The sequence below is a fragment of the Leptonotus elevatus genome, chromosome 1 (assembly GCF_054856555.1).
Source record: "Leptonotus elevatus isolate MCC_2025b chromosome 1, RoL_Lele_1.0, whole genome shotgun sequence".
In the NCBI taxonomy this organism is placed as follows: domain Eukaryota; kingdom Metazoa; phylum Chordata; class Actinopteri; order Syngnathiformes; family Syngnathidae; genus Leptonotus; species Leptonotus elevatus.
In genome coordinates this window covers 1,655,801-1,682,509 of record NC_141239.1, presented here as the reverse complement: position 1 = coordinate 1,682,509, position 26,709 = coordinate 1,655,801, and the positions used below count along the sequence as shown (strand labels likewise).

At 40.1% G+C, this 26,709-nt stretch overlaps 1 protein-coding gene across 2 annotated transcripts; it reads left to right on the top strand.

Moving 5' to 3' along the window:
• The first annotated feature begins 88 nt into the window (after positions 1 to 88).
• Positions 89 to 23,918, top strand: stk11 (serine/threonine kinase 11). Of its 2 annotated transcripts, none has more exons than XM_086070792.1 (11): positions 89 to 453; positions 1,165 to 2,019; positions 5,910 to 5,993; positions 6,681 to 6,770; positions 7,028 to 7,160; positions 7,261 to 7,397; positions 7,494 to 7,621; positions 11,867 to 11,924; positions 12,046 to 12,239; positions 15,477 to 15,741; positions 16,989 to 23,918. In XM_086070792.1, exons 2-10 carry the CDS (start codon positions 1,736 to 1,738, stop codon positions 15,683 to 15,685), a joined length of 1,317 nt encoding a protein of 438 aa, XP_085926918.1. In that variant the 5' UTR covers positions 89 to 453; positions 1,165 to 1,735; the 3' UTR covers positions 15,686 to 15,741; positions 16,989 to 23,918. The 2 variants fall into 2 exon arrangements, with proteins under 2 accessions (XP_085926918.1, XP_085926910.1); XM_086070784.1 differs by having other exon boundaries at positions 1,161 to 2,019.
• The last annotated feature ends 2,791 nt before the right edge of the window (positions 23,919 to 26,709 follow it).

Below are 26,709 nucleotides of genomic sequence, written 5' to 3'. Positions count from 1 at the left end.
CTCACACATGCTTTTGCTTATTAGTGTGAGGAGAAAAAAAAAAAGTAAATATTTCTAAGCGTTGTCCCGACAAGGTGGCTCATGTTTTCCAGCGATGAATGAAACCGGCTCATGATTTGCGAATGACCGCATGCCCACATTGAGGAGACGCGCTTCCTTAACGCGATAATGTTGCTATTTGAAAATAATGTTTTGTCAGCCAGCTTGGACTTTGCATTTTTGCAAACTTTGATTTGACGCAGTAACGCGCTGACTTGTCAGTGCGCGTTGACTTGAGTTTCGGAGGGAGGTAAACAAGATGGCGACAACCTGACTGGCAGAGTAATACGAAGAGTCCGAAAAATATTCAATCATATGAAACTTGGCTCGAAGCACAGTTTTATTATTCTGAGGACGCACACGCGAGCAAACGAAGAAGGTCTGCGACTGAGCAAAGATACACGCGGAATTTGGGTGAGTTTTCCCACGCCGGAGGACTTGGCGATGAACTAGCTAGCTAGCAGTTTACATTGGGACTTGAACGCAAGCCCGGTTAGCTTGCGTTAGCTGGATTTATCTGGATGGATGCTGTGGTCGTCAAGGCATGTTCGGCTTCTGCTCCGGTTTAGGATAAAGATACGCACGCCGACAGTTCCGTTCGACTTTTCCCCAACATCGCCGGTAAATCGGAAAGCGCTTGTCTTGACGTTTGTAGTGTGAATGATGGCAAGCTAATGCTGCATGTCACCGCTAGCTTTACTTGTGTGACGACGTTTCACGCATCCCAATTCATGCTCGGTTTTTTTTTTTTTTTTGCACTTCATAGGATTTTATGTGTTCGGGAAGTTTGTGGACCAAGCTACGTGTTTTGCTGAACGTGAACTAATGTTAACAATGTAAATACGGCAAGCGAGTTCATTCGAGCAGATGGGGCTACGTTAGCATCCTGGCTAGCTATTAGTTGAGCATAATACATTGTCATTGCTTCATCATTTTTAGTTTCGCGTTAAATGCACAAGTTTAAGTATGTTATTATTAATAATTACATAATTATGCCAGGACTGATCCCCGCAGGACCCCTCATAACAATCCACCTGATGTTATGGTTGGCTCTCAATAGAGACAAACTTAGTTCAGAACTGTGCAGTTTCATTCATGTTTAAATGACCGTTGTTTTCCAGGCAGCCGGAACCACGGTGGAATGGAGGACACCTGAATCCTGGAGGAGCACACTTTTGGAAGGCTTGGCGTTCCTACAGAAGCCCAGCTGATAGCGCTGACATCAAGTTAGCAGTGGAAGTGTTTTTGTTTGGACGCAGTCCAGGTTTACATGCATGTGTCCCGAGGCAGACTGTCATGCAACATGGATCCTTGACAGAAATGAGCTCCATGGCCTTAAACCAGGGCGTAAGGGCGAAGTGTATTAATTCATATAGAGCTGAGGGTTGGGAAAAAAACACAAATACATTGTGTTGAATTGCATTTGCCTCAAACAAAAGTCACGCAATGAAAAACTAAGACAGTGGACCTAATAACATTTTCACCTCGGTGTGCAGCTTTTGATTAAAAAGAACAGTCATGTTTACAAATCTGGACTGATCCTCACCCCTTGCCTGAGTTCTCCCTCTCCCACGTTACAGTATTTATCTTTATTACCTCTCATTTTCGGGTCAAGAACAGCGGATTACTCTCCGGCACCAGGAAGAGATTTTGTTCCCAAGTAGTTTGCACGCGAGGCTCAGTCTGTGGATCAGCCATGAGTACCGGGGAGATACATCACCTGAACTACCTGAATGAAAACGAACTGATGGAGATGGACACGTTCATTCACCGCATCGACTCCACCGAGGTGATTTATCAGCCGCGCAGGAAGAGGGCGAAGTTGATCGGAAAGTACTTGATGGGGGATCTGCTGGGGGAGGGATCGTATGGCAAAGTGAAAGAGATGCTGGACTCTGAAACCCTCTGCCGCAGGGCTGTCAAGATTCTGAAAAAGAAGAAATTGAGGAGGATTCCCAATGGAGAAGCCAATGTGAAAAAGTGAGTGTCCTTTCATCTCGTTTGTGCACGCATATTATAAATAAATATTCTTTGCAGGGCTGCATAACAAATATCCACTCATAAACACTTTGTAGGGGAAATAAGTTAGTGAGGCAAGGAGGACATCTGGAAAAGACAGAATGTCCAACAATTGGGAGTCATTTTTCTCTTAGAAAGAGAATAAAGTGTAATGTGTCTATTGAAAAGCAGAACTTGCGTCCCACAATAAATAGTGCGTCTATTATTGCGGCAACTATCAATATTAACAAATGTAATATAGCCTACCACCGCTAATTAACAAAAGAGAACCCTGATGTTGTGTGCTGCTTATTTGCATAAAATATGGACCGTATTTGAGAAGTTTCCATATCAGAATACTCGTGAAAATCCAGATGATGTCCGCTGGCGTAGATTGTAGTTACAATCATGCATTCGTTTTTTTAGCAACTCCGTTTTCAAATATGCCGTGTGAAAAGATTACAGTGAACCGCGTTTGCCACAGGGAATACATTCCAGATGCACCTGGTGAAAATCTGCTATGTCGAGAGACCACGTAACAAAACACACTTTAAAAAAAATTAACAGTAATATTAATATATTCTATGCAGCCCCACTATTCTAAAAATGACATTCTGGTTCATATTGCATTAGTGGAATATGAGTTAAGCAGCAAAATCCAGCCGTTTTTATCCAAATGTGAATGTCAAATATTTCATTTTAGTAATAATTCATTCTCATTTAAAAAAAAATCTTTTCAGTATGTAATTTAATTACAATTAATTATTTAAATAAAAAATATGTCCTAAATGTACATATCATTATTTTACTAATAAATGAATGTTAAAAGGACGTCAACCTTAAACATTTCTTGACAATAAAATTTAATAGTGGACCTCACGAGTCTCAACATGACATTCGGATTAATATTACATTTGTGGAATATCATTTATGAAGCAAAATCCAGCCGCTTTTTATCCATCTCAGAGGGCGGCCATTTTGCCACGTGCTGTCGACTGAAGATGACATCACAGTTGCTCAGGGCTCAGTTAACAACCAATCACAGCTCAGCTTTTCAGAAAACAGGTGAGCTGTGATTGGTCGTTGCCTGAGCCCCGAGCAACATTGATGTCGTCTTCAGTCGACAGCAAGTGGCAAAATGGCCGCCGCCCCCCCTGAGATGGATACAATTGGCTGGATTTTGCTTCATAACTCATATTCCACAAATGTAATATTAATCAGAATGTCATGTTTAGACTAGTGAGGTCACATATATAACATATTATTGTCAAGAAATGTTTACGGTTCACTTGAATGTATTTTTTTTGTTCTTGTTTTCCCGATTGTTCATGAGCAGGAGACGTATCAGTGGCTGCACGTTGGCCTCAAAGTCTCAGCTATTGCACTGATGTCACAAACAACAGACAGAAATAGTACTCTGGGCCGTTTTACGGCTGGTTGGGTCAGAGGTCGTAATCCTGGCATGGTAACTGTGATTATGATCCGGTTGTTACCGCCGCCAGAGCAGCTGTCACCATCACTTTCGACTGTCGACGGTAGTTAAGTGTCGGCGAGGGGGGGGGGGGGGACGCCATATTGTGTGACTGCATCGTACTGAAACAAGGACGGGGCCCTGACAAGAAAACGCCGGTCATCAATGTCCCCCTAAAAGTGTTTGTCATTGCCTAAATTAGTACTTGTAAAATCCCCTGAATAACGCTCTCTTTTTTTTTTGTATATAAAAAAAGAAAGAAAATGATAATAAATAAATAAATAAAATATCCCAAATTAGGGGCTTAATAACAAAATAAATATTTTCACATTGTTTAAACATTTAAAAAATACTTTGAAAGACTTTAATCATTGGTATGGGAAAGAAGGAGCACAGGTTTAATCTGTATTTAAAAACATTGACACTTTATTGGTATGTTTTAAATCTTTATTAATTCTTATTATTCAACCTATACACAAATAAAGAAAACAGCTTTTTAAGGGCTTATTTTTGGGGGGGTATTCTCGTTTTTTTTCCCGGTGTTAATCATTTGTCTTCCTTCGCCTCATTCTCCGTCCTGTTCAGAATTTCCTATTTTTCTCGCCGAGGATTTAATCACACCATACATCATTAAATATTACTGCAGTCTGCGCTAATTATAGAGGACTCATTAGGGAGCCGTTGCACGAGTTCACAAAGGCAAGAAAGTCTCCAAGATGGCGTGTTTAAAAGAGCGCTTCATGTTGTTGTTGGAACCTGCTCGTTGGTATTCGCCGAAAATGTCATCTATCCAGTTTTTTTGTGCTCAGGCCAATGTAGGGAATCAGGGAGATTATCAGCACCGATATTCAAGATTTTGACCAATATATCGGCATCAGACTTTAAGAAAAAATAATAATAATCGGACGGCCCAATAGATATCAATTAAAAATGGTTTTACTTCAGGGAAGAATTTATGTATATTTCCAGTTAACTTTCTAAGATATGCCCCTGATCTCTATTCTTTACAATAAACTTATTATTTTGTCGCCATTTGTTTAAATGTTGGTGGTGTTGGGTTTAATTAATTGATAGTGGGGGGGGGTTCCACCTGGATTTGACATGTGCTGTGTTGTACGTGATCCTTGAATGCACCATGATAGAATGCAATGAGTTTAAAGTGGAAGTCAATCTTGAACATTTCTTGCCAATAATATGTTATATGTGATGTCTAACTCTAAACATGACATTCTGATTAATATTACATTTGTGGAATATATGAATTATGACGCAAAAGCCAGCCATTTTTGTCCATTTCAGAGGGCGGCCATTTTGCAACAACCAACCACAGCTCACCTGTTTTCTGAAAGCTGAGCTGTGATTGGTTGTTAACTGAGACCTGAGCAACTGTGATGTCATCTTCAGTCAACAGCAAGTGGCAAAATGGCCGCCCTCTGAGATGGATAAAAACGGCTGGATTTTTGCTGCTTAACTCATATTCCACTAACGCAATATGAACCCGAATTCCATATTTCGACCAGCAGGGCTCCATAGAACATATCATTGTCAAAATTTTCTTTTGGGTTGACGGCTCCTTTATCAACTTAAAATCATTTGTGGCATCACTTGTTTGCCCAGTTGTGATGTCACGTCAGTTTGTGGCGCGCTGCCATGTTTATTTAACTCGCATGCTAGCGTGTAGGTGGGCGTGATTTATCATTGATCACAAGGTGTGTGGACGACTCATGGGAACGGCATTGTGGGTAAATTAGCCGTAGCATGTGTGACTACTTAGTTGATGGCAGTCACTTTTTTACTCGTGCAGCAGGTTGCTGACTTTTTAATTTGAGCGAGACAACGTGAAGGACTCGGGCCAGCGGTTTTGTGTCAGCTCACCAAGACAAGGCGCACTTTTTTGTTATGCTGTTTGTTGTGGACATTTTGCCTTTTTTTATATCGAAAGCAGGCGATGACGCGCCTTCGACTCGCTGAAGGTAAAGCGATGGCTCCAGCTCGCTAATACTATTGGTGAGCCTCATGTTGAAGGGGGTTTGGTTGAATAATTTAGCGGTCCAAAATACTTTTTTTTTTTATGTAACATATTCATGATATGCTAGATGTATGGCGTTGGTGCTTTATGATCTTCTCCGTTTTACAGGAAGTGCTTTGTCACCATCTTTTGGCATCTACGTGCAATTACTAATCCTCAGCTCCTGCGAATAGCGGCGGTGGGTTGGGGTGGGGGGGGGGGGTGGGGGGGTCACTGTATTATTTGTAAGTCCTCACAGCTCCGGTGATGAATGTTGAGCTTCCCTGGAATTTTGGCATGGCCATTTTAAGGGTTCATAAAAGCCTGCTAAAATGTTAAGCTAAAAACCCGCCGATTAAACGTTTCCATGTTGTTTTTTTGTCTTTCTCACAGGGAGATTCAGCTGCTACGAAGACTCCAACACAAGAATGTGATTCAGTTGGTGGACGTCCTCTACAATGAGGAGAAGCAGAAAATATATCCTCAAGTGCTTTTAGTTGCTTTTGTCTTTTATAAATATATCATTTCAATTATTAATTGTCATGTAAAAAGATCAACCAATGTTCAATTTCTTTCAAATTGCTACAAACGAGGGCTGGGCAATGTGGCCAAAAAATATCTCTGATGATTATTTATTTATTTTATTTTATTTATTCAGTCATTCAGGACTATTACAGTTTTAAAGGTTTCATGTATTCAAAACTAATTCCTGTGCAAAATGTTCAGACAATACCGTATACGGATTCTAAATCGGCGCTAAAATGACACCAATTTAGTTGGCAGTTGGTGTAAACATGTCTTGAAAACCACCAATCCAGATTCCTGCCACTTGTGCAAAATTGCAACTTGCAATAACATTTGGATTTAACAGAACATAAAAACGTATTTCAATCATCCAGAAGACAAAACTCGATTTCAAGACGTAGCAAATTTGAAACAATTCGAAAAAAAAAAAAGACAATCAAATTTGATTTATTGCCCAGCACGACTGCAAACACGTGTAGTTTGTGTACCAACGCAAACAAACTACAATCAACATAATTATTTTTGAGTCAATAAATCTCTTGAACAGTATGTCAACATTATTTTGTAAGGGCCTTTGCTTCGGCTCTCGTTTGACCTAATTATATTGTGACCTTGGAATGCCCTTGACTTGTGACTTACGTATATGGTGATGGAGTATTGCGTGTGCGGGATGCAAGAAATGCTGGACAGCGTCCCGGAAAAAAGGTTTCCTATATTTCAAGCTCACGGGTATGTCTTTGTCGTTTCCCCCTCGCTCTTCCCACGCCCCCTTTCTAACCCCCCCATTTATTCTATTTTTAAACTTGCCTTCTCCGCAACTATAGCTCCCGGTTTAAATTTAGATCCTAAACTGCTGCGCTTCTGCTTTTCAAATGGCTGCCGGTTGATGGCGTGAATGTGTAATCACTTGTCTCACAATACTCGTCCACCTAAGGTTTGAATTTAAATTTTTGATTTTAATTGTTGTTCTCACTTTTTCCCTGCAGGTACTTTTGCCAACTCTTAGATGGCCTTGAATATTTGCACAGCCAGGGAATTGTTCATAAGGACATTAAACCAGGCAATCTGCTGTTGACCACAGACGGGGCACTTAAAATCTCTGACCTGGGAGTGGCTGAGGTAAGCTTGCACATACCAATTTGATCACATTTCAAAAAAAAAAAAATTCAAAATGGATGAAGGTTGGGAATGTATGCCGCTTGACTTTTTGTGTCTTCAGGCCCTGCACCCATTTGCAGAGGACGACACGTGTCGCACCAGCCAGGGCTCGCCGGCCTTTCAGCCGCCGGAGATTGCCAACGGCCTGGACACCTTTTCAGGGTTCAAAGTGGACATCTGGTCGGCGGGCGTAACACTGTGAGGAGTCGCGGGGGTTGATCACCCTTTTGCATGGTTTAAAATGCATCTCCCGAGTTCTGGCAGTGATTGCCTTTCGTGTCTCTTTCCGTTCAGATACAACATTACTACGAGTCTTTATCCGTTTGAGGGGGACAACATCTATAAGCTATTTGAGAACATTGGAAAAGGAGAATTTACTATTCCTGAAGATTGCGGACCGCTCCTCTCAGACCTACTGCGAGGTAAGTGTTTAATCGATGGAATGTTTTTGTCATGGGTTTTACAAGTGTAGGATGCAGTACGTTTGACGATCGTGTCTTCCTACTGCTTTCATAGCACCATGACTTTAAAGCAGGGGTGCTCAAGTTCGGTCCTCGAGAGCCCCTACCCAGCCTGTTTTCCATGTTTCCCTCCTGCAGCACAGCTGAATCTAATGATCAGCTAATCAGCAAGCTTGGCAAGAAGCCTGATGACGATCCTGATCATGAATCAGGTGTGTTAGTGGAGAGAAACGTGGAAAACAGGCTGGATGGGGGGCTCTCGAGGACCGAATTTGAGCACCCCTGCTTTAAAGGGACAAACGCTTACTTGACTCTTTTAGCTATTTTCAGCAATAAACACATTTACATTTCCATCTATTTTTTTATAACATCATTATTTTTCATTTACAATGAATACCTTTTAAACTCATTTTGCCACTTGCTGTCGACTGAAAATGACATCACACGTTGCTAAAAGATCAGCTAACGACCAATCACGGCTCACCTGTTTTCTAGGTTTGGTCACGTGACATTCGCAAACTGAGCCATGATTGGTGACCTGAGCCCTAAGCATACATGTCATTTTTTAGTTGACAGCAGGTGGTAAAGTGTGTTTTTAAAGGTATTATTTGCACATGAAAAAAATGATGTTATCAGATTAGACAAAATATGAACTTCTTACTGCTGAAAAGGGCTAAATGAGTCAAGTATCCCTTTAAGGCAGTTTTTCCTCAAATAGAGCGTGAGACCCTCAAATATTTGTAAAATTTTTTGTATTTTTTTTTTTTCCCCGTACTAGAATAGTGTAATTGCACATCCACTACAGTTGGTGGCACTGGCGCTAAAGTCTATAGTCGTGGCAGAGAGTGAGGGGTAATTTCTTCTTCTTTGGGTGGCATAACAAACAGTTAAGGAAAACTGACTTTTTAGTTATGTAAATAGTGGGTCTCAAGTGGGAAACGATAAAAAAAATAAACTTTGTACTGCCATTTGCCAAATATGTATCTGGAGGCAAGATTTCAGATTTTGTCAATATCGAGCTATTTGTGTCCGCTACTTCCACAAATGCTCACTGATGTTAAAGTGCTCAGTACGTTTATACGCATTAAAGAAAACTGAACAATTGCATTAAATCGGTTGAAATGAGACTCGTAAAAGGAAATGTGTTAACACCAGAATCTGTTTTTGGAAAAGTTGGATTCAAACACTTGACGATTTGATTAAATCCCACATTTGCATGCATGCATTTTATGTATGAAACAAAAGGGTGACGGAATGATGGCTGACGCTAACGCTACATTAATTTCAATGAAAAAAATTCATACACGGGGTGGGAGTGAGTAATGACTCATTTACATCTGATAGAATAACCGCCCCCCCCCCCCCCCCAGTAGAATTTAGCATGCTATTTTAAGGCTCATGGCAACTGTAACATTGTGCTTTTACTATTTAAATTGTGTGCGTGGCTTTTGAAAATGTGGGCTTGTCTAACAATTACTAACTAGATTGCACAATAGTTAAAAGTTGTACTCCTTATTCGTACCCACAACCTGCCTTTGCCTGTTGTTTTGTCATTCCGTTCCGTGCTACTCACTAGGAAATTACATGAACGTGGAAAAAACTGCAGCCATCGCAGTTGCAAACAATTATATAGCTTACATACACAACCAACATATCTGAAGATAACGAGAGAAACGACATTTATGTTCAATTTGAAAGATGAGCTATCCAGAGAAGCATATACCAAAATCCCAGGTGATAATCTAGTATTGTATGTTGTGCTGCAATGATAGCTAAAGTAATCGTGCCAGAAATAGAACAAAAAGGCACACTGCAGCGATGATGCGCTTTGTGTCCTTTATCAGCGTGTCCAGCTGGTGGTGCTATGACATTTGAAGTCGTTGGGTCTCCCCCCCCCCCTCCCCCCCCCCCCGCGCCCCCCGCCACACACGCACGCACGCACTAGAAATCCCTTCAGCTGCTGACGTCGTTTCTATTGATCTGGAGCCGACGGCAGAATACTAAACACTCCGGCAGGCTGCTGCAAAGACGCTTGTTTTAAAGCAAAAACAAGTCAAGAGTCTTTTTATGGTGAACCTCGTTTGTATTGGCTTCATGAACTGCCTGTGAAATGCTGAAAAATAAAATGCTGGCAAAAACTGAGGCGAAGACATCAAGATATAAAGCTGAATCTGTGCGCTTTCTTATGTTAAAAAAAAAAAATACAGCGCCCTGGTCTGCAGTGTTTCCTTTTATGGACATGTTGTCCCATTCATGAATTGCCTCCACGTGGGAGAGTTGAATTCTGCCATTGAAAAAGGACATCATGTTCGATGGCTTGTTTTGATCTCAGTGGCTGCTGTTGAATTTACAGCTCATCAACTGAATAGGTGGGAAAAAAGCTGCAACCGTCAAAAGTATTCCGCGCCTCACTCAGCGTTTGACGTCTGCGTGTGATGATGCATCATATCAGACGTAGCTGGCCCGTAAATATGACATTGTCTAAAAATAAGCCCTGCGCTATGACCAGCGTTGCATTATTATTAGGTTTGTGTCTGCAACACATCACTGCTGTCTCACCGTGCTGACATTTTGCTTTTCCCCACACGAGGGCCGAAAATGAGTGTGTTTGTCCGTCACAGTGGTTTAGTTTGCCTTAACAACACCCCCCCCCCCTCATGAATTGTTTGATTGAAATCTCTTCATTTTCTGCACTCTCAAACTATTTTTGGGCAGCAAATGTATGCAGGGGTCTTCAGTTTCCGCCAGTTCTTAAAATGATGCAACTCAAATTTGAATGGAAATGTATCAAACTAGTAGCCGTTCGCATTAATCAGTACCCAAAAATAGTTCTCATCATTCCCTCATTTGACATCACTTATTTGTTTAATCATTAACTCCTTTGCTCCCCAAAACGTATAAATGAAGTTTCTTTTTCAAATGTTTTAAGTGTCCCAAATAATTTTTTTACAGAAGGCTTTGATGCAGCCTCTCAGCTGCAGAAAACGGTTGAAGAAATTGTAGTTACTACAAAAACGGCCAGCAGGTGGCAGCAGAGCAAAAAAAGCTCAACCAGGGCCATGTTGAGAAAGCTATTTTCCCCACCGTTTTAAACAGATTTGTGAATAATGATGAAACTTGGCTATATTCTAATGCTAATTGTTGCGAAACGGACAAAAATATACTTCTTTTTTTTTTTTTTTTTTTTCCTGATGGAAAAAAGACACTAATCTTTCTTTTGGTAGGTTAAGTGTTTTTATAGCAATAGAACACAATAATATTCTGTGGGCCTTGCAAAATCTGTCAAAATCCAGTAAAACAGCTGGGAGCAAAGGGGGTTGCTTCAGTGAAAATGTCTGGGAGTGAATGAGTTAAACAATACTACTAAAATTGGTTAATGACACACTAAACAGATGTTTCAATGAACCTTGCTGCAAAATATTGTTCCAATTATTTGATGAATTGCTTTTTAAAAGTGCTCTATAGCGACAGCCCATTATTTCTCTCCCGTGACCTCTGCTTCCACCTTGACAATCTCGCTATGTTGTCAGCAGCTCTTAATTTTTTATTTTATTTTTTTTTTTGCACCTGTCCCCTTTCAGTCACATTGGCAGTAAGTTATTTTGAGTAGAAATGGACTGATATGCTTTTTCAGTTCCGATACGGATTAAAATATAAATGCCAATCTTGACTCTGTTGTAATGTCTTTAAGCATGTTTGTTGAACCATTTTACAGACTTTTCAAAATGTCGACGTTTTTATTTTTTTATAAATCTTAGACGAATGCTATCCTTTTAAATTTCTAACAAAGCGTTCAGGGAGCTCCCAAGTATAATCGGTACGTCTTAAAGCAGATGGAAACTTGCAAGTAAATACCGTAGCTCTATATAGTTTTCTACAGTAAATATTTTTTTTCCCAAAATTGAAAAATGCCTGAAATCTTAAACTTTCACATTTCTTTATTTTAATGTCGAACAAAAACAAATGGTTCAGAAGCTTCCCAGGGTCAGTAGCATCTCTTATAAAATTAACTGAAAATTTAAATAAATGGGTCCCTAAGATTAAAAAGGGTTTTAGATTTACCTTATATCGGCCGTCAGATTTAAATAAATAAAAAAAGGCAGATACCGATATTTGTCAAAATGCCCAATATCGGCGCCGATAATCGTCCAGGCCAATCCCTAATTTTGAGGTTGTGCCTCAAGTGTTCCCTTCTTTTGTTTTCAGGAATGCTTGAGTATGACCCCGCAAAGAGGTTTTCCATACAAAACATAAGACAACACAAGTAAGTACTTTTGTCGTATTCTATCAATGCCAGTCTGGATGGCTCCATTCTATTCTCCCTGCCGCACAATCCTCGTGTAACGCATTCACGCATATACCGCTTCGATGTGTTCCTTTTCCAGCTGGGTTCGTAAGAAACACCCCCCAACGGAGCTGCCCGTGCCCATCCCCGCCAGCGCGGAGAGCAGGGACCCTTGGCGCAGTATGACGGTGGTGCCCTACCTGGAGGATCTCCACGGCTACACTGAGGAGGACGATGACGAACTTTATGACGGCGAGGACGAGATCATCTACACTCAGGATTTCACAGTGCCAGGTTTGTGTGCTCTTCGGGGACCTTCACAGCCAAGCTTTCACCCCAATATTGATGATCTGTTCTCGTTGTCTGATAAACGGTACTGGACAGCGTTGTACCGTAAAATCCCGTGAATACGATTTTAATTTTATTTTTATTTTTATACCCTTGCAAAATGACCCAAAATCATTACGTACTATACATACACAGAAACGTAAAAAATATATATATTTATTTTTACAATGTATTTATTTATTTATTTATTTATTTATTATTCTGATTTTTACCAGTACGTAGATGCATAGAAAAAGCCATACTGCATTCCAACATATTTTATGTAACAAAGTAACAAATTTCCAGAAGTTTTTCATGCGTCGAGACGGTCGGCGAAACGAGTCGAGCTAAAAGCAAGAATTGTTCATGCTATGACGGAACACGCAGCCAGTGGTGTGGCTTCAAAAAAAGTATTTCCAAATGCAGAGTAATACGCAGACATTAGTACCCTTTTGACTTTTCAAAGTTGTTCCCGGCAGACCGCTGGCTTTATTTATTTATTTATTTTTAATTCAGTCCACTCCGGTTGTGGTGTCTTCCAAACTTCTGCCAAAGATGTCAACGTCACAACGTTGTCCTGAAATAATTGAAATCGCCAGTTCCACCATTAGCATCTCCAGCATTAGCCGCTAGTTGCTAGCTAGCCTGCAGCTTTTAAACAAACCAGGCTCACTCAAATGTGCCGTTTAAGCCGGCAGAATCGCTACTGACGTCAGTTCATCGATCAAAATCTATGGGGCGAGATTTCTTTGATTTCACTTATTCCAAGAAAAATGAAAGGGGGCAGAAAGAAGTAAAACTTGTAATATCTGCTCCTAATCAACACAAAATGAATGGCAGCTACAGTTTTGTATTTTGTGTGTGATTTAGTTTTTCTTGTAAAGGAGGTAGGACTCTTCTTTTTTTTTTTTTTACTTCTTCCTACTCCCTTTGAACATGTAAGCTGTGCTTAATGATCATGTATGTTTAAAAAAAACCAACACTTATTTTAAATCTTTTCATTTTAATTTCAGTCTTTCTGTTGCTGGCATATATTTTTAATAAACAAACACAAGAGAGAAGGAAAAAAAAAAAGACCCAAAAAATAATTCAACATCATCTATTGCTACATATCAATATATACGTGGTGCTTAAATGCATTTCTTAAAAATACAAGTGGGCAGATAATGTATCTAAAATCTGTGGTATATAATAAGAAAATGTGACAATATTGGCAATAAACAATCTTGTTTCACTTTTTTAAAGGAATAAACAAGCTTTTTTGATATCCCCAAATGACTTGTCAAACGAATCTCTGAAAGGCTAAAAGTGGGTTGGCGACTGGCCCACCTTGCCCACATGTGAGGGCATTACAGTACCAAATTGCTCCATTTGATTTACTCTGAACACAGAGTTGACCGTGTAACGGCTCATAACTCCAAACTTGTAACTTGAGTCACTCAAGTCAAGTTACCAAGTGAACTTGATGTGCGATTTAACAAGCAAGGACTCTCCAAGCCAATAGGGGGCAGCATGTCACCAAGCGGCACGTGCTCCCTGCGCTAAGATAACGACGATATTGACCACATGCCAGAGTCTTCTTCGCTTATTTTCCGCACAATTCACGACATATCAGTTGCTAGGCAACAGCCTGAAATGATAAATGCAGCCTGTGTTGGGCCGGGCATCTCGAAGTGGTGCCCCACTTGGGCCCAATTGGAGCTGCCGAGTGTGAATGAAGTGTTCTATAAATAGTCCAGTGGAGATGCTTCTGGTGTTGGGAGTGCGAATGGATTTCCAGGATTCACTCCCACGTGTTGCAAAGCGACGCCGCACGTCCGGTCCAGAGCATCTTGCATGATAACGTTTTCCGTTGAGCAGAAAATGCATCCTAGCAGTTAGAACATGACTTCATTCTTTTGAGTGTAACCAGTCGTTATGCTTTTGTTTCGTTCCTTTTTTGTGTGGGGGGGCTTCCCCGCATGTAACTCACTTTTCAAGATTTTGATCCTTTAGCTCATCCACTCGCAGCCATTTGGGTTTGGTTGGTTTATTGAACATATAAACATAGAAGACTATAAAACACATTACAAGTATAAAAGAAAAAAACAAGAATAGAAAGAAAGAAAAGAGTTGACATGTTCAAAAGGGAGTAGGAAGAAGTTAAAAACGCATCTGGTCCTACTCCTTATGTTTTGACTTATTTCAATAGATAAAATAATAGGTTAATATGTTTCAATGAAACACTCATACTACAGTTTTACTGAAGCAACCCCCTTCGCTTCTAGCTGTTTTACTGGATCCAAAGAATATTGTGTTCTGTTGCTATAAAAACATAGAACCTACCAAAACAAAAAAATTAGAGTCTCTTTCTTTCATCAGGAAAATGTAAAAGTATATTTGTAGCCGTTTCCGTTTTGCAGCAATTAGTAATAGAATATAGCTTCATCGATATTCACAAACCTGTTGACAACACTGGGGGAAAAAGCTTGTTGCAACATGGCCCTGATTGTTCTCTTGTGCTCTGCTGCCCCCTGATGGCCATTTTTTTATAATAACTAGCATTGCTTTAAGCGACCTCTTCATGTCAAAAGCTGCATCAAAGCCTTCTGTATGCTCTAGCATAAAAAAAAACATAAAGGATAAGTATAAAAAAAAAAAGGGCGGCACGGTGGCTGACTGGTTAGCACGTCCGCCTCCCAGTGCAAAGGTTGTGAGATCAAGTCCGGGCTTCGGCCTTCCTGGGTGGAGTTTGCATGTTCTCCCCGTGCTTGCGTGGGTTTTCTCCGGGTACTGCGATTTCCTCCCACATTCCAAAAAACATGCATGGCAGGTGAATTGGACACTCCAAATTGTCCATAGGTGCGATTGTGAGTATGGTTGTTCGTCTCTGTGTGCCCTGCGATTGGCTGGCAACCAGTTCAGGGTGTACCCCGCCTACTGCCCGAAGCCAGCTGGGATAGGCTCCAGCAACCCCCGCGACCCTTGTGAGGACAAGCGGTACAGAAAATGGATGGATGGATGGATAAAAAAAAAAGTATTTATTCGTTTTTGGGTTTGAATGAGTTAACAGTGCGGCATAGGATATCCTCAGTTTACAAGTACATAAGTCCAGTCATGCTGTTGTAGTCTATCAGTAAGTTAATATTTGTATGAAAACACTTCTAGGTCATAAATTTCATGTCTCAAATTCGTTTTTTTCCCCCCCAATCTCCAACTTTTTAGGACAAGTGGCCGAAGAAGACCACGATCTGGGGCACGCGGACTACAGCCCGCCGATGGCCAAGCCCGTCTGCGTGAACGGGACCGAAGTGGCTTCCCTGAACAGCAAGGCCAAAACCGAACGGCGGTCTTCGTCCTCATCCAACCCCTCGCGCAAGGGGGTCTCCACGGCCAGCAAGATCCGCAAGCTCTCCACCTGCAAGCAGCAATGACGCCCCCCCCCCCCCCCCTTCTCCTCTTCAGTCTCTGTTGGCAGCAGCCCACCCTGGTGAGTGAAGTGCGCTCCCGAAGAAAGTGGGTGCCAAGCTCCGCGGGTTTCTTTGAAACGGTCAAAATGTTTTAAGTTGAAGGTTGAACGTAAACGACTGCAGATTTCGAACAGCATTCATTTTTTCCATTGGTGACGAACCTCACATTTCTTGTGATGATCATTGGAGTGAAATGGTTGAAATCTCCTGTTTATTCTCTTAGTGAGTGATGCAGGAATGAATGATGAGAGTCTAAGGACATGCCAGTATTTGACATTTTGACAAATATCAGCATCTGCCTTTTTTTTTCTCTCTCGCATCTGAATGCCGACAAAGTTGGTATCTCTCTGAGCGGCAAATGTTTGCAACATTTTTATGAACCCTGATGAAAAAGCCAAAGTTCACAAAGGTGTTCACAGATTTATTTAAACAGGTCAAATGTTTACAAACATGACCTGGACACTTTTTACTTGTCACAAATACATTTTTAACATCTTTTGAAACCATTTACGAACACTGACACATTCGTTCGTCCCTGCGATAACCAGCTTAAGATGAATTTAAAACTGGGTTAATTTCATCAAACTTATTTAGTAAAAATTTCACTTGCCTTTATAAGGGATGCTGCTGAAACTGGAAATTCCCTGCACTTTTTGCTTTTGTTCAAATTAAAACAAAAGTCAAAGTTTAACATTTCCTTTGTTTGTTAAAATTTTGGAAAACTATTTACTATAGAAAACGTTTTTGTTTGAATTTTTTAACAAAACTGTAATATCTGTACGTTTAAATTAAAAGAAAAACCCTAAAAGTTAATTTTGAAGGGTTTTAACATGCTTAATGGCATTTACAGTAAAAAAATTAAAAAAAAAGTATTTTGTAATTTGATGCTAATATTTTCTCTTACCGCAAATGAACATTACCTCCAAATATCAATTGCCAGCCTCCTTGCCTACTAATCGGTATCAGCCCTGAAAAACCCATATCTGCCTATCACTAATAGATTCTCTGTTACTGTGACAATCATTTTCCCAAACTTCTCGTGAAGTTGTCTGTTTCACACTGTGGCATTTCAGGGGTTTGTTTGTCATGGCTGCAGTGCTGAGCAGATGCAGCGTGTTAATCTTTTGAGGCAGTGACTCATCCCCAAGTTGACGGCCTTCGCCTGCGCCATGTTTATCTAGATGAGGCATTCACCGTTTTTTTTTTTTTTTTTTTTTTGCTCTCTGCAAATGTACGTCAATTTCCTGTCCCTCTCCCTTTTTCATAGGCGGAGCTGTCCCCCGTCCTCCTCTGTCTGCAGCGGACACGCTTGTGAGACAAAACTGCTGAAGCTGACGTACCTCCGTGGACCATCTGGCCTTGTAGAAACGTGTGCTCCGAGTAGGGTTGCGAATGGGTGCAGAATTTCTGGAAAGCTACGGTAAATTTCCATGGGAATTTAAAATAGGGCGTGTTTGTTTTATTTATTTATTTTATTCCAAATTGGAAATTGGGGGTAATTTAATAGAAAGGTAATGTATTCAAGCATCAATAAACAATTATGTATTGTCATAAGCAGTCATCCCATGCAAAATACAGCTCTGGAAACACTTTGACCTTTTTTTTTTTTGTCTTTTTTTTCTGTCCATTTTCTGCAAATAAATGCTCCAAATGATGTCGGTTTATCAAATCAAAATCATGTTCATTGCAGTCAAACATTACTGGCAACATTGGAGAAACTGATCTTAATTTCCAGACCAGTAGATAGCTCGCCTTGCCCACATGTGAGGGCATTACTGTTTGTACCTCATATTTTGTCTTGGCACAAAAAAGTCATTGAAACGATGACTGCGGTTGCCAATTAAAGGCTTTATTTGCAGAAAATGAAACGGTCAAAATTCCAGATCATCCCGCTATCTCTTAATTTGTGGGGGTGAAAATTGTTTAAGCATAATCCTGGCTCAAACATCCACTGTTCACACTCCCACCAGGCGTCATTTCTTGATTTGGCTGGTGGAGTTCAACCAAGCGTTTTTGTTAGATTTTTTTCAACCGCTGATAGGAAAGACGAATTGGGATTAGCCCTTTATGAGGCCAGTTTGTTTGAGCCTTCTGATGTGTTGTCGCAATAGTCATTTCAATTAAGCAGGCAAAAGGTTTCTCACCAGTGTGTGTTCTTGTGTGTATGTTCAAACGTCCCAAGAGAATCTTTGATCACAAACTGAGCAGGCAGTGTGTTTTTAATGTGATTATTAAAAACTCTTAACTCTAAAACCACACATTGGCCAGGAAAGTGTTTTTTGTGCAGTGGATGTGAACAAACGTGCCCTATAATTGATTTACTGTTGCGACAACACGTCAGTCGCGTATAACGAACCTGTCTCATGATAGTCTAATCCAAAGTTCTCCGACGGAATTCTTAAATGTCAAGGACATGATAAAAGCTCCATAAATATTAAATTCCAAAGTCAATTTTAACACGTGTTAGTCACTTAAGTGTTACCCAAACATTAAAATCAGCAAGGATGAGATGAAAATATGTTCATAATTCTAATTGAACAATTGTTCAAATGATTATGAATTGTCTCAAAGTGCAACAAGTCAGGTCTTCCATATGTAAGAAATTATTTTTCAGATTCAGAATATTTATTCCCATTGTCACAAAGGAACAACGAAACTTTGTTTGGAGCATCCATACAGCAGAGTTAAAGCGCAAAATCCCGTAAAATAACCCAGTGTAAACATTCGACACAGTATAGGACATAGTACAACAAAGTCTAAGCAGCAACATAAGGTCTTGTCGTTAATAAAGTGCAGAGCAGAAATATTCAGATACCTGAGAATGGCATCAGTGCAAAACCGGATCATTTAATCAAGTATGGTCGTCAAACGTTGAGTAAGAAGGGTATAACTGGAAAAAGGGAGTAGTGACATTCTGCAACAATGCAAACCGGTTCAAAGTTCTTGTTGTTGGATGTTGCAGAGAGGCAGAGTTCAGTAGCCTCGTAGGCTGTGGATACAGACTGTTGGCCAGTCTTGATGTTCTGGCCCGTATGGACCTGTACCTTCTCCCTGAGGGCAGCAGCTGGAGCCGGATGGTGCTGGTCCCGTAGAATGTTGCGCACGCTCCTCAAACAGCAAGCGGGGAGTACATGGTGCTAATCTCAGGGAGAGTCGTTCCAATGGTTCTCCCAGCAGCTTTCACCACCCGCTTGAGAACCTGCTGGTCCGCCTGAGTGCAGCTGGAGAACCACACTAAGAAATCCATATGTTAGAACGCTTCTGATGGCGCAGTTGCAAAAGTTGACCATCAGAGATCTGGGAATGTGAGCGCTCCTCAAATAATCGAGGCGTTGTTGTGCCTTGCCCACCGCTGTGGAAATATGATCTCCCCAGGACAGGTCCTCAGTCAGTTACCCCCAGGAATTTGAAACGTCTCACCCTCTCCACCACACTGCTGCCTATAGAGAGAGATTGATGCTTGATTTGTTTTTTTTTCCTACAAAAATCCACCACAATCTCTTTGGTCTTTTTGGTGTTAAGAGTGTTAGAGTAGACAATTTTTGTATTCTACTCTTTGCGTGTTCAATTAACTGAATGGTGAGATTCTGGTGAAGAAGTCCCTTTGCAAAGGTATCATTATAACAGAAGCTTCTGATCACACAAATGAAGTCACCCAAGCGGTGTTCTGTTCAAAAGTGTGCCCCTCCTTCTCCTGCACATCATTATTTATTGAAAAGTGGGTGAATACGAAAAGCCTCCTCCCCTTCACAAAAAGGCAGAAGTTCCCAGGAATACAAATCAGATTAGACTTAAACAATAATAAATCAGCCTGTCTCACTTCGACCGGCTGAGACCGGTACTAGACTACACTCCCTTCTAGATAAGAAATAAAAGAAACTTGTTGCCCTTTTCTTCTCAGGCGAGAGAGACAGATAAGAATACAATAGACAATACTATTCAATGAGCTACACAGCTATAACTAAATCCAAAACGGCTAAAATATAAATTGAAACTGAAAAACAATGTTAATAATTCAACAAGAGCCAACAAGTTGTTGTGGCACCATGACTCCAGATGTTGCACCTCTCTCCTGTCGCTTGTCTCGCCGTCGTTGGAGATGAGTCCGAGCACGGTGGTGTTGTCGGCATTACTTGACGATGAGGTTGGGCGGAAAGGAGGAGGCGGCGCAGTCGTGAGTATACCGGGTGTAGAGCAGAGGGCTCAAAACACACCCCTGAGGGGCCCCGGTGTTGATGACAAGGGCGGAGGAGGTGTTTTTGCTCGCTCTGACGCTCTTGGTTAAAAAGTCCACAGTCCAATTGCGCAGGGTGGTGTTGAGTCCCATTTGGCGGAGCTTGGACGAGTTTGAACTTTGGTGTCAAAGGCCGAGCTATAGTCCACAAAGAGAAGCCGTGCATAGTTGTTTTTATGCTCCAGGGGCTCTAAAAGTACGTGCAGCACCGTGGCAATGGCGTCCTCAGTTGACCCGGTTCGCTCGGTATGCAAATGTCTGGAGTCATTCAGACATGCGGCATTGGACTGTTTTGGAAGAGGAACAATTGTAAGCTGCTTTAAAGCAGGCAGCGACCGGCGAGCAGGACGGCCAGATGTTGTCGATTAGAGGTGAAGACGTCTGCCGTCTCCGCAGCGCAGTCTTTCAGCACCCGGCCCAGAACTCCATCTGGACAAGCCCCGCCTTCCTTGGTGTTCATGCTGCGAAAGGCACGTCTCACCTTTTACCCAGCTTTATGGGCAGCAAAAGCAATCTACAGCAGCTACTGTGCTAACCTGATGACGATCAGAGTTTGTCACACCGCATATTAAGCTGAATGGAGCGTGTGAACGGGTGACCAGAGATCTTTTAATTGGAATTATTTTTAGCGGAATGACAAATTTGTTTCTCACCAACTAAAGTGTGGATTTGAGAACATTCTCCAATTTCCTGAGCTCTTCTTTTCCTCTTGGCTTTTCCTTAAGTCACAACTCTTAAAGGATTAGCTAACAAATGTCATCTAAACACTAACTGAAAAGTACAGCATCAACATTAATATAGTTTGCCTTTTTAACTGCAGTCTCTTGAGTTTTTAATTTTTTTGGAGCCCATCACGCGTCCAAAACTTGTACTGCTGGTAGGGGTGTGAATTGCCGAGTACCTTGCGATTCGATCTGTATCACGATTCGATTCGATGCAGATTCATCTTGATACGAATCGATAAGTCAATTATTGCGATTTTTTTTAAACAAAAATTTAGCAAATACTAATCAGTAAACTTGTACGTGTACACTGTAAAAAAAAATTATGAAAATGTATTAATCTGAAAATTCAGGCTAATAAACTAAGCCACTGCATTTAACAAACATTTTAGAATCTGTTTCATGTTTGAACCGCATTGAAATCAAATATTAAGGCTTAATGTTCCATTAATATAACATTCTTCCATGCTTAGTGTAAGACATTTTGTTGAATATTTCCATCAATAATTGATCTTTAAAAATCGATTTGGCTGCATGTGAATCGATACGAGAATTGTGTGCTGTAATATCGCGATATATTGCCGAATCGATTTTTTTATTTGTTTTATTTATTTTTTTAACACCCCCTAATTACTAGTATAAAGAATATTTGTAATTAGCTGGTCTAAGATCATAAACGCACAGTCATGAAATAGCTCAAATGCTAGCTACTCAAGTGAATTTGCATAAAGGCTGTTAAAGCCTTATTTTTAAGTTTAAATTGATATTTGTTTGAAATTGGCCCACTGAAAATAATCGTAGAGGAGTTTGCTGCTATGCACAGTGTGGATTTAAGAAATAAAATATGGTGATTGCAGTATATATTTATAAAAAAAAAAAAAAAGTAAACCAATTGGTTGTTTATTTTAAAGTCAGATGTATTAAGTCAAAGTATCATTTGCCTGAATACACAATTCCAGAATTTTCAGTAGGATACTGAAATATTTGATGGCTACAGCCCTATATTCAACAGACTCATTGCATTGTCATGTTTAAAAATTAAAAAAATTAAAAAATTATAAACCCTTGCTTCGGGTGTCTGGAATTGAGCTACAAAAAAATGATACTAAATTAAAGTCAATGAAGAGCAAAACTGCTCCTCAAAATGATTGTGAGCTTTGTATACCAGAGATTATCAACAAAGGCATATTAATAATGTTGTCCCATTAGAGAGGGTGTTGTACACATTTCAATTGAGCAAATTTTGATTTTAAAACTATTTTGATGATCAATTAATCATAAATTAAAATGATTAAAATCCTCGCAATTTCAGCCTCCCAACAGTAAAGTATTCTGATTTCTGTCGTCCTCCCTGAAAGCAGAGCGTGTTTTCAAAATAACGACTTTGGAAAAACGAGCAATATTTTGTCATGTTAAGTAACGCAAACATTTGTTCTCTTCTTTTTTCTTTTTTTTTTCACTGCTAATTTTACATTTAATGTAGAATAAATGGATTAAAATGAAAACAAAGATTCATATAAATTAAAAGTTTAATACAAAAAAAACAATTGGTGATTAGTTGACATAACGACTAAAATAATTGTTAGATGCAGCTTTTGTTCAATTACACTGACTTGATGCCTGGTGGGAGTGTGAACATTACGTCATTCAAAAAACTGGTGCTTGTAGTCAGGATTATGCTAATATCTTGATTAGCCCAACTATGCAGAAGGGGGGAAAAACTGGATTAAAAAAAAAAAATTAAAAAAAATTGCGGGGTGTTTTGACAGTTTTGTTTTCCCTGCAAAAAAACGACTATTTGCATTTGTAATTTGTGAGTTAAGCCATGGCACTTGCGTCACGTCCCCACCAAAAAAATGCCATTAAGTTCCCTATTTTAAGAGCCAATGTTGCAAATTCCCATGGAACATTTCCGACTTCCTGGAAATGACCTGAACCTCAGCTGTCAAAGACGGGAAGGACGAAGGACGCCTCGAAACGATTCTCTTTCTCTCCAGACAAAGTAAAAGCAAACGCTTTTCAACGGTGGTCATTTTCCTCCTGCACGTCGCCACACCCTCCAAAAACTTCCCGACGTCCGCCTCATGCCAAAATGTTGCACTGGGGACTCTTGAGCAACCTGTCGTTCATCATGTTTGATCTTTGATCCGCTTGTGTAGCAGATTCTCCAAGCGGGAGTAGCGAGGAAACGGCCGTTCCGCCAGCAAACGGGCGCGGCCGCTAAAGCGTGGACGCGGGCGGCGTGGTGAGGCGGCATTAAAACGACTTTGTGGTCACAAGCCTCGCGCAAAGGTGGAGTGGTTTTTTGTTTGTTTTTTTAACAAAGGTATTTGCGGAATCTGTACAAGTGGCTTTTGGACTACCTTTTTTGTTTTTACAGAACTTTATAGCAGTTAAAAGGCACGTTGTCGTGTGTGTGTGTGTGGCGGGAGAACATTAAAGAGGAAAAACAAACCTATTTTTCAATACGGATGGAAAATGTTGTTGTTTTTATAGGATTTAATGTCCAGCTTAAGGTCCATGTACTAGTTTGTCCTCACTCGTAGGACAATTGCAAGTTACTAGTAAGGCAGCTGTGTGCTATTAGTTAAAAAAATATATATATATTCTACTAGTTTGCATCTAGCTCTTTATTGGTGGTACTAGTTATGGAGGCCCCAAACTGGCAACATTATAAATGACTAAAGGAGAAAATAAAAAATATATAATTAAAAAAATAAATATACCATAAGTGGAAATATATATATACCGTAAAGTAAAAATAAATAAAAAACGAGATTCAAATTTTTTAAAGAATATAATTTTTATTTACATTTTTTGGGAGGGTTAATTTTAGATTTTTTTAATGTGTTTTTATTTTCACGTTTAGTCATTTATTCATTTATTTAAAATTTTGGTCCTCCATACTAGTTGCATGCAGCTGTCTAATAGTACACTGTGTTGTCCTCGTGTGCAAAAAATGCCATCTAATAGAAAGAAATGTGCAGAATTGTCCACTAGTGAGGACACAGTGTATTAACACCTGGATTAAAAAGCCGGGTATGGAATAATTGCTGGCGAGGGTTTCCATCAATCTGTGACATGATGCTCTTTTAACCAACATACAACCTGCATGCTGTACAAAAGCTGGGAGAGGAGGACAGACTGATGTCTTGTGAGGGGAGTTTTCCCTTTCCCCCTTTTAGTTTTGTTTTTCCAATGAATATTTTTTAATTATTTATATAAAAATATCCTAAAAGTCTTTCGTTGAATGGTTTTATTTAGACAGACATAATTCAGGATTACACACACACGACTGAATCTTTGTGTGTGTGTGTGTGTGTCTATCTATATAAATAAATAACCGCCCCCAAATTAGTGGGGGGGGGAATTGGGAAGAACATTTTTCAAATCTTCCTCCAGCATTTCTTTTCATGCCTGCTAACGTGTAATCCCATCAGACCAGCGCGGCCTGCTGTCATCCGCTCACCTTTTGTGTCGCACACCTGCCCCCGGAAGCAGCTGTGTTGTGGCCTGCTAATCACATGGACAAGGAAACCCGCATTACCCCCACCCCCAGCCCCTCTCCCTATTTGGAAGCCTCTCACCAGCCCCCCCCCCCTGCGAGTACATCAGAGAGCAGGTGAGTCACGACTATTTGTGGAAAGAAGGGAGGAAGAGCGCTGCACTTCCTACGTCAGCAAGGTCAGACGCAGAATGGCTGCTTGACGAAATAGTCGTGCTGTTGCGTTCCACTGTCGAGCGCAATGCAATTATACACCAACGACCACCGGGGAAAAAAGCGGTTTAGCTCTCAAAAGTACCAACATTGAAATACGGTAAGTAGGTGTAAGTGGTTTTACTTTTCCAATTAAATATTTATTATAAACCACTGTAACATAATGCACAGTTGAACATGAACTCTGTGCCTAAAAATAGTAAAAAAAATATTTTTATTATCATAATTATTACTAATTCATTCGTTCCATTGCCATGCTCGCCTCCATAGAAATGAATGGAAATCACAATCTGTTCCAACATCACCCCCAAAAAATCAACCAAAAAACTGAAAATGGCACTCTATAAATATGATTAAGACATGTAATAATATATGGTTAATAACATTCATCTTATCTTCTAGTTTATACAATCGGAAGTTGTTGTTTTTTTAAGACATTTAAATAACGTCACAGGCCGCAGCAAACCTTGAAACTAGTCAAGGTAACTACAAACCTTATTTGTCTTTAAAAAAAGAACAAACTTAGGAATATACAGTAATATATTTTGGCCACTTGGGGGCAGTGTAAGACTGCACTGTAGACTCAGCAACCTTGGCATCTCAGTACAGGAGTAATATTAGTCATTCTTCGCAGAGGATAAAGAATATAGACACCTGTGAGTATGGTGTCGTCGTCGTCCCCCCCCAGCTATTCGCAGGGGTGACGGACCAGACCGGCTCACGTGTCATCGAAATCCATAGCTGACGCCCACTGAAATGCATTGAGATTTTTTTTTTTAAGTCCAAAAATTCTTCAAAAATCGCTGATGAAAATTCTATGTGCATTTTCCAATTCCATTTTTTAATCTAATCTTTTTAATTTTTAAATCTGTGAACCTCGTCTTGTGCTGTGCAAAAAACTATTCCCTAATGACTATTTTTTTTTCTTTTTTTTTACTGGACAGCTAATGTCTCTTTCACAGCAAAAGATAATGTGAACGTTCCAAATGTCCATCTCTGAATGAGCGGCGTGCGTCATCGTGTCCTTTAAAGGTATTTAATCGCGGATGATGGATGCATTTTCTGCATGACTCATCCTGTGCCATAAAGCGAGACGAGACGAGATGCGCGCGCTCGCCAGCTCGAGCTTCTGTACTGAAAAGAGCGACTGTATCGCAACGTCGTCATCCAAATTTCTATCACGCGTCGGAGCGGGATGACGGACGACGAGCCGCGTCCGTTCGTGTCGGAAAAACATTTTCCCACGTCTCTCCCTCCACATTCGCACCCGTGAGCAATGTAACATGCACTTTTTCTTTTTTTCTTTTTTTTTTTTTGCAAGTATGAGCATAACCACAGAACTGCAAATAGAATTTATTGCGGCATGGGGAAATGCTGTGGACCGCTTGGTACAATAGAAATCATGAAAGAACATTTGCATGAATTTCATCATAGCATGGAAATGACCAGAGAAGCATCTTTAACGACCGACGTGTTGATTTGCCAAACGATACGTACAAAGCGCAACATGTGTCAATTTCTCTAAATCATCAATAGTTGACAGTATTGCTATTCAAATGCTTTTGTCTTCCTTCTCCATGACGTCACTCTTAAGTTGTATTATACAATGGTTTACTTGCCTTTAGACAATTATGGGGGGGGGGGGGGCTGTACAGTTAAGTTTCATGGTGGCCAAAAATAATCAAATAAAGCCACAGAACGGATGATGTTCCACATTGGAAGGTTTTACTGCACTATGTTCAAACTAAGGAAGACTTGAGTGAATGGTTTGTTCCGCAATAAGATTTTGGTTTTAAATTGATGCAACTGAAATTATATAGTACAGTATGTACGCGATATAATCAAAATATGGTATTCTGGTTAACTCATTCACTGCCATTGACGGCGAGAGATGTCAAAAATTCATTTGAACTATTTCTATTAGTTTCACATTTTTTTTCCACTTTTGTTAACAAGAGTATGAAAAAAAAAATGTATTGTACATTTAGAACAGATGTAAAATTTGTGATTAATCTTGAGTTAACTAGTGAAGTCATGTGATTAATTACAATCAAAAAAATGAATCGCCTGATGCCCGTAATAAAAAAAGGAAAAGGAAAGATTATTACAAATTAGGGGCGTCAGACAATTAAATGCTTTAATTGTAATTAATCGCATGACTTCAATAGTTAACTCACGATTAATCAAAAATTGTATATCTGTTCTAAATATACAATAAAAAAATCTAAATAGGCACACTCAAAAAATGTGAAACTAATAGAAATAGTTCAAATGAATTTTTGACGACTATAGCCGTCAATGGCAGTGAATGAGT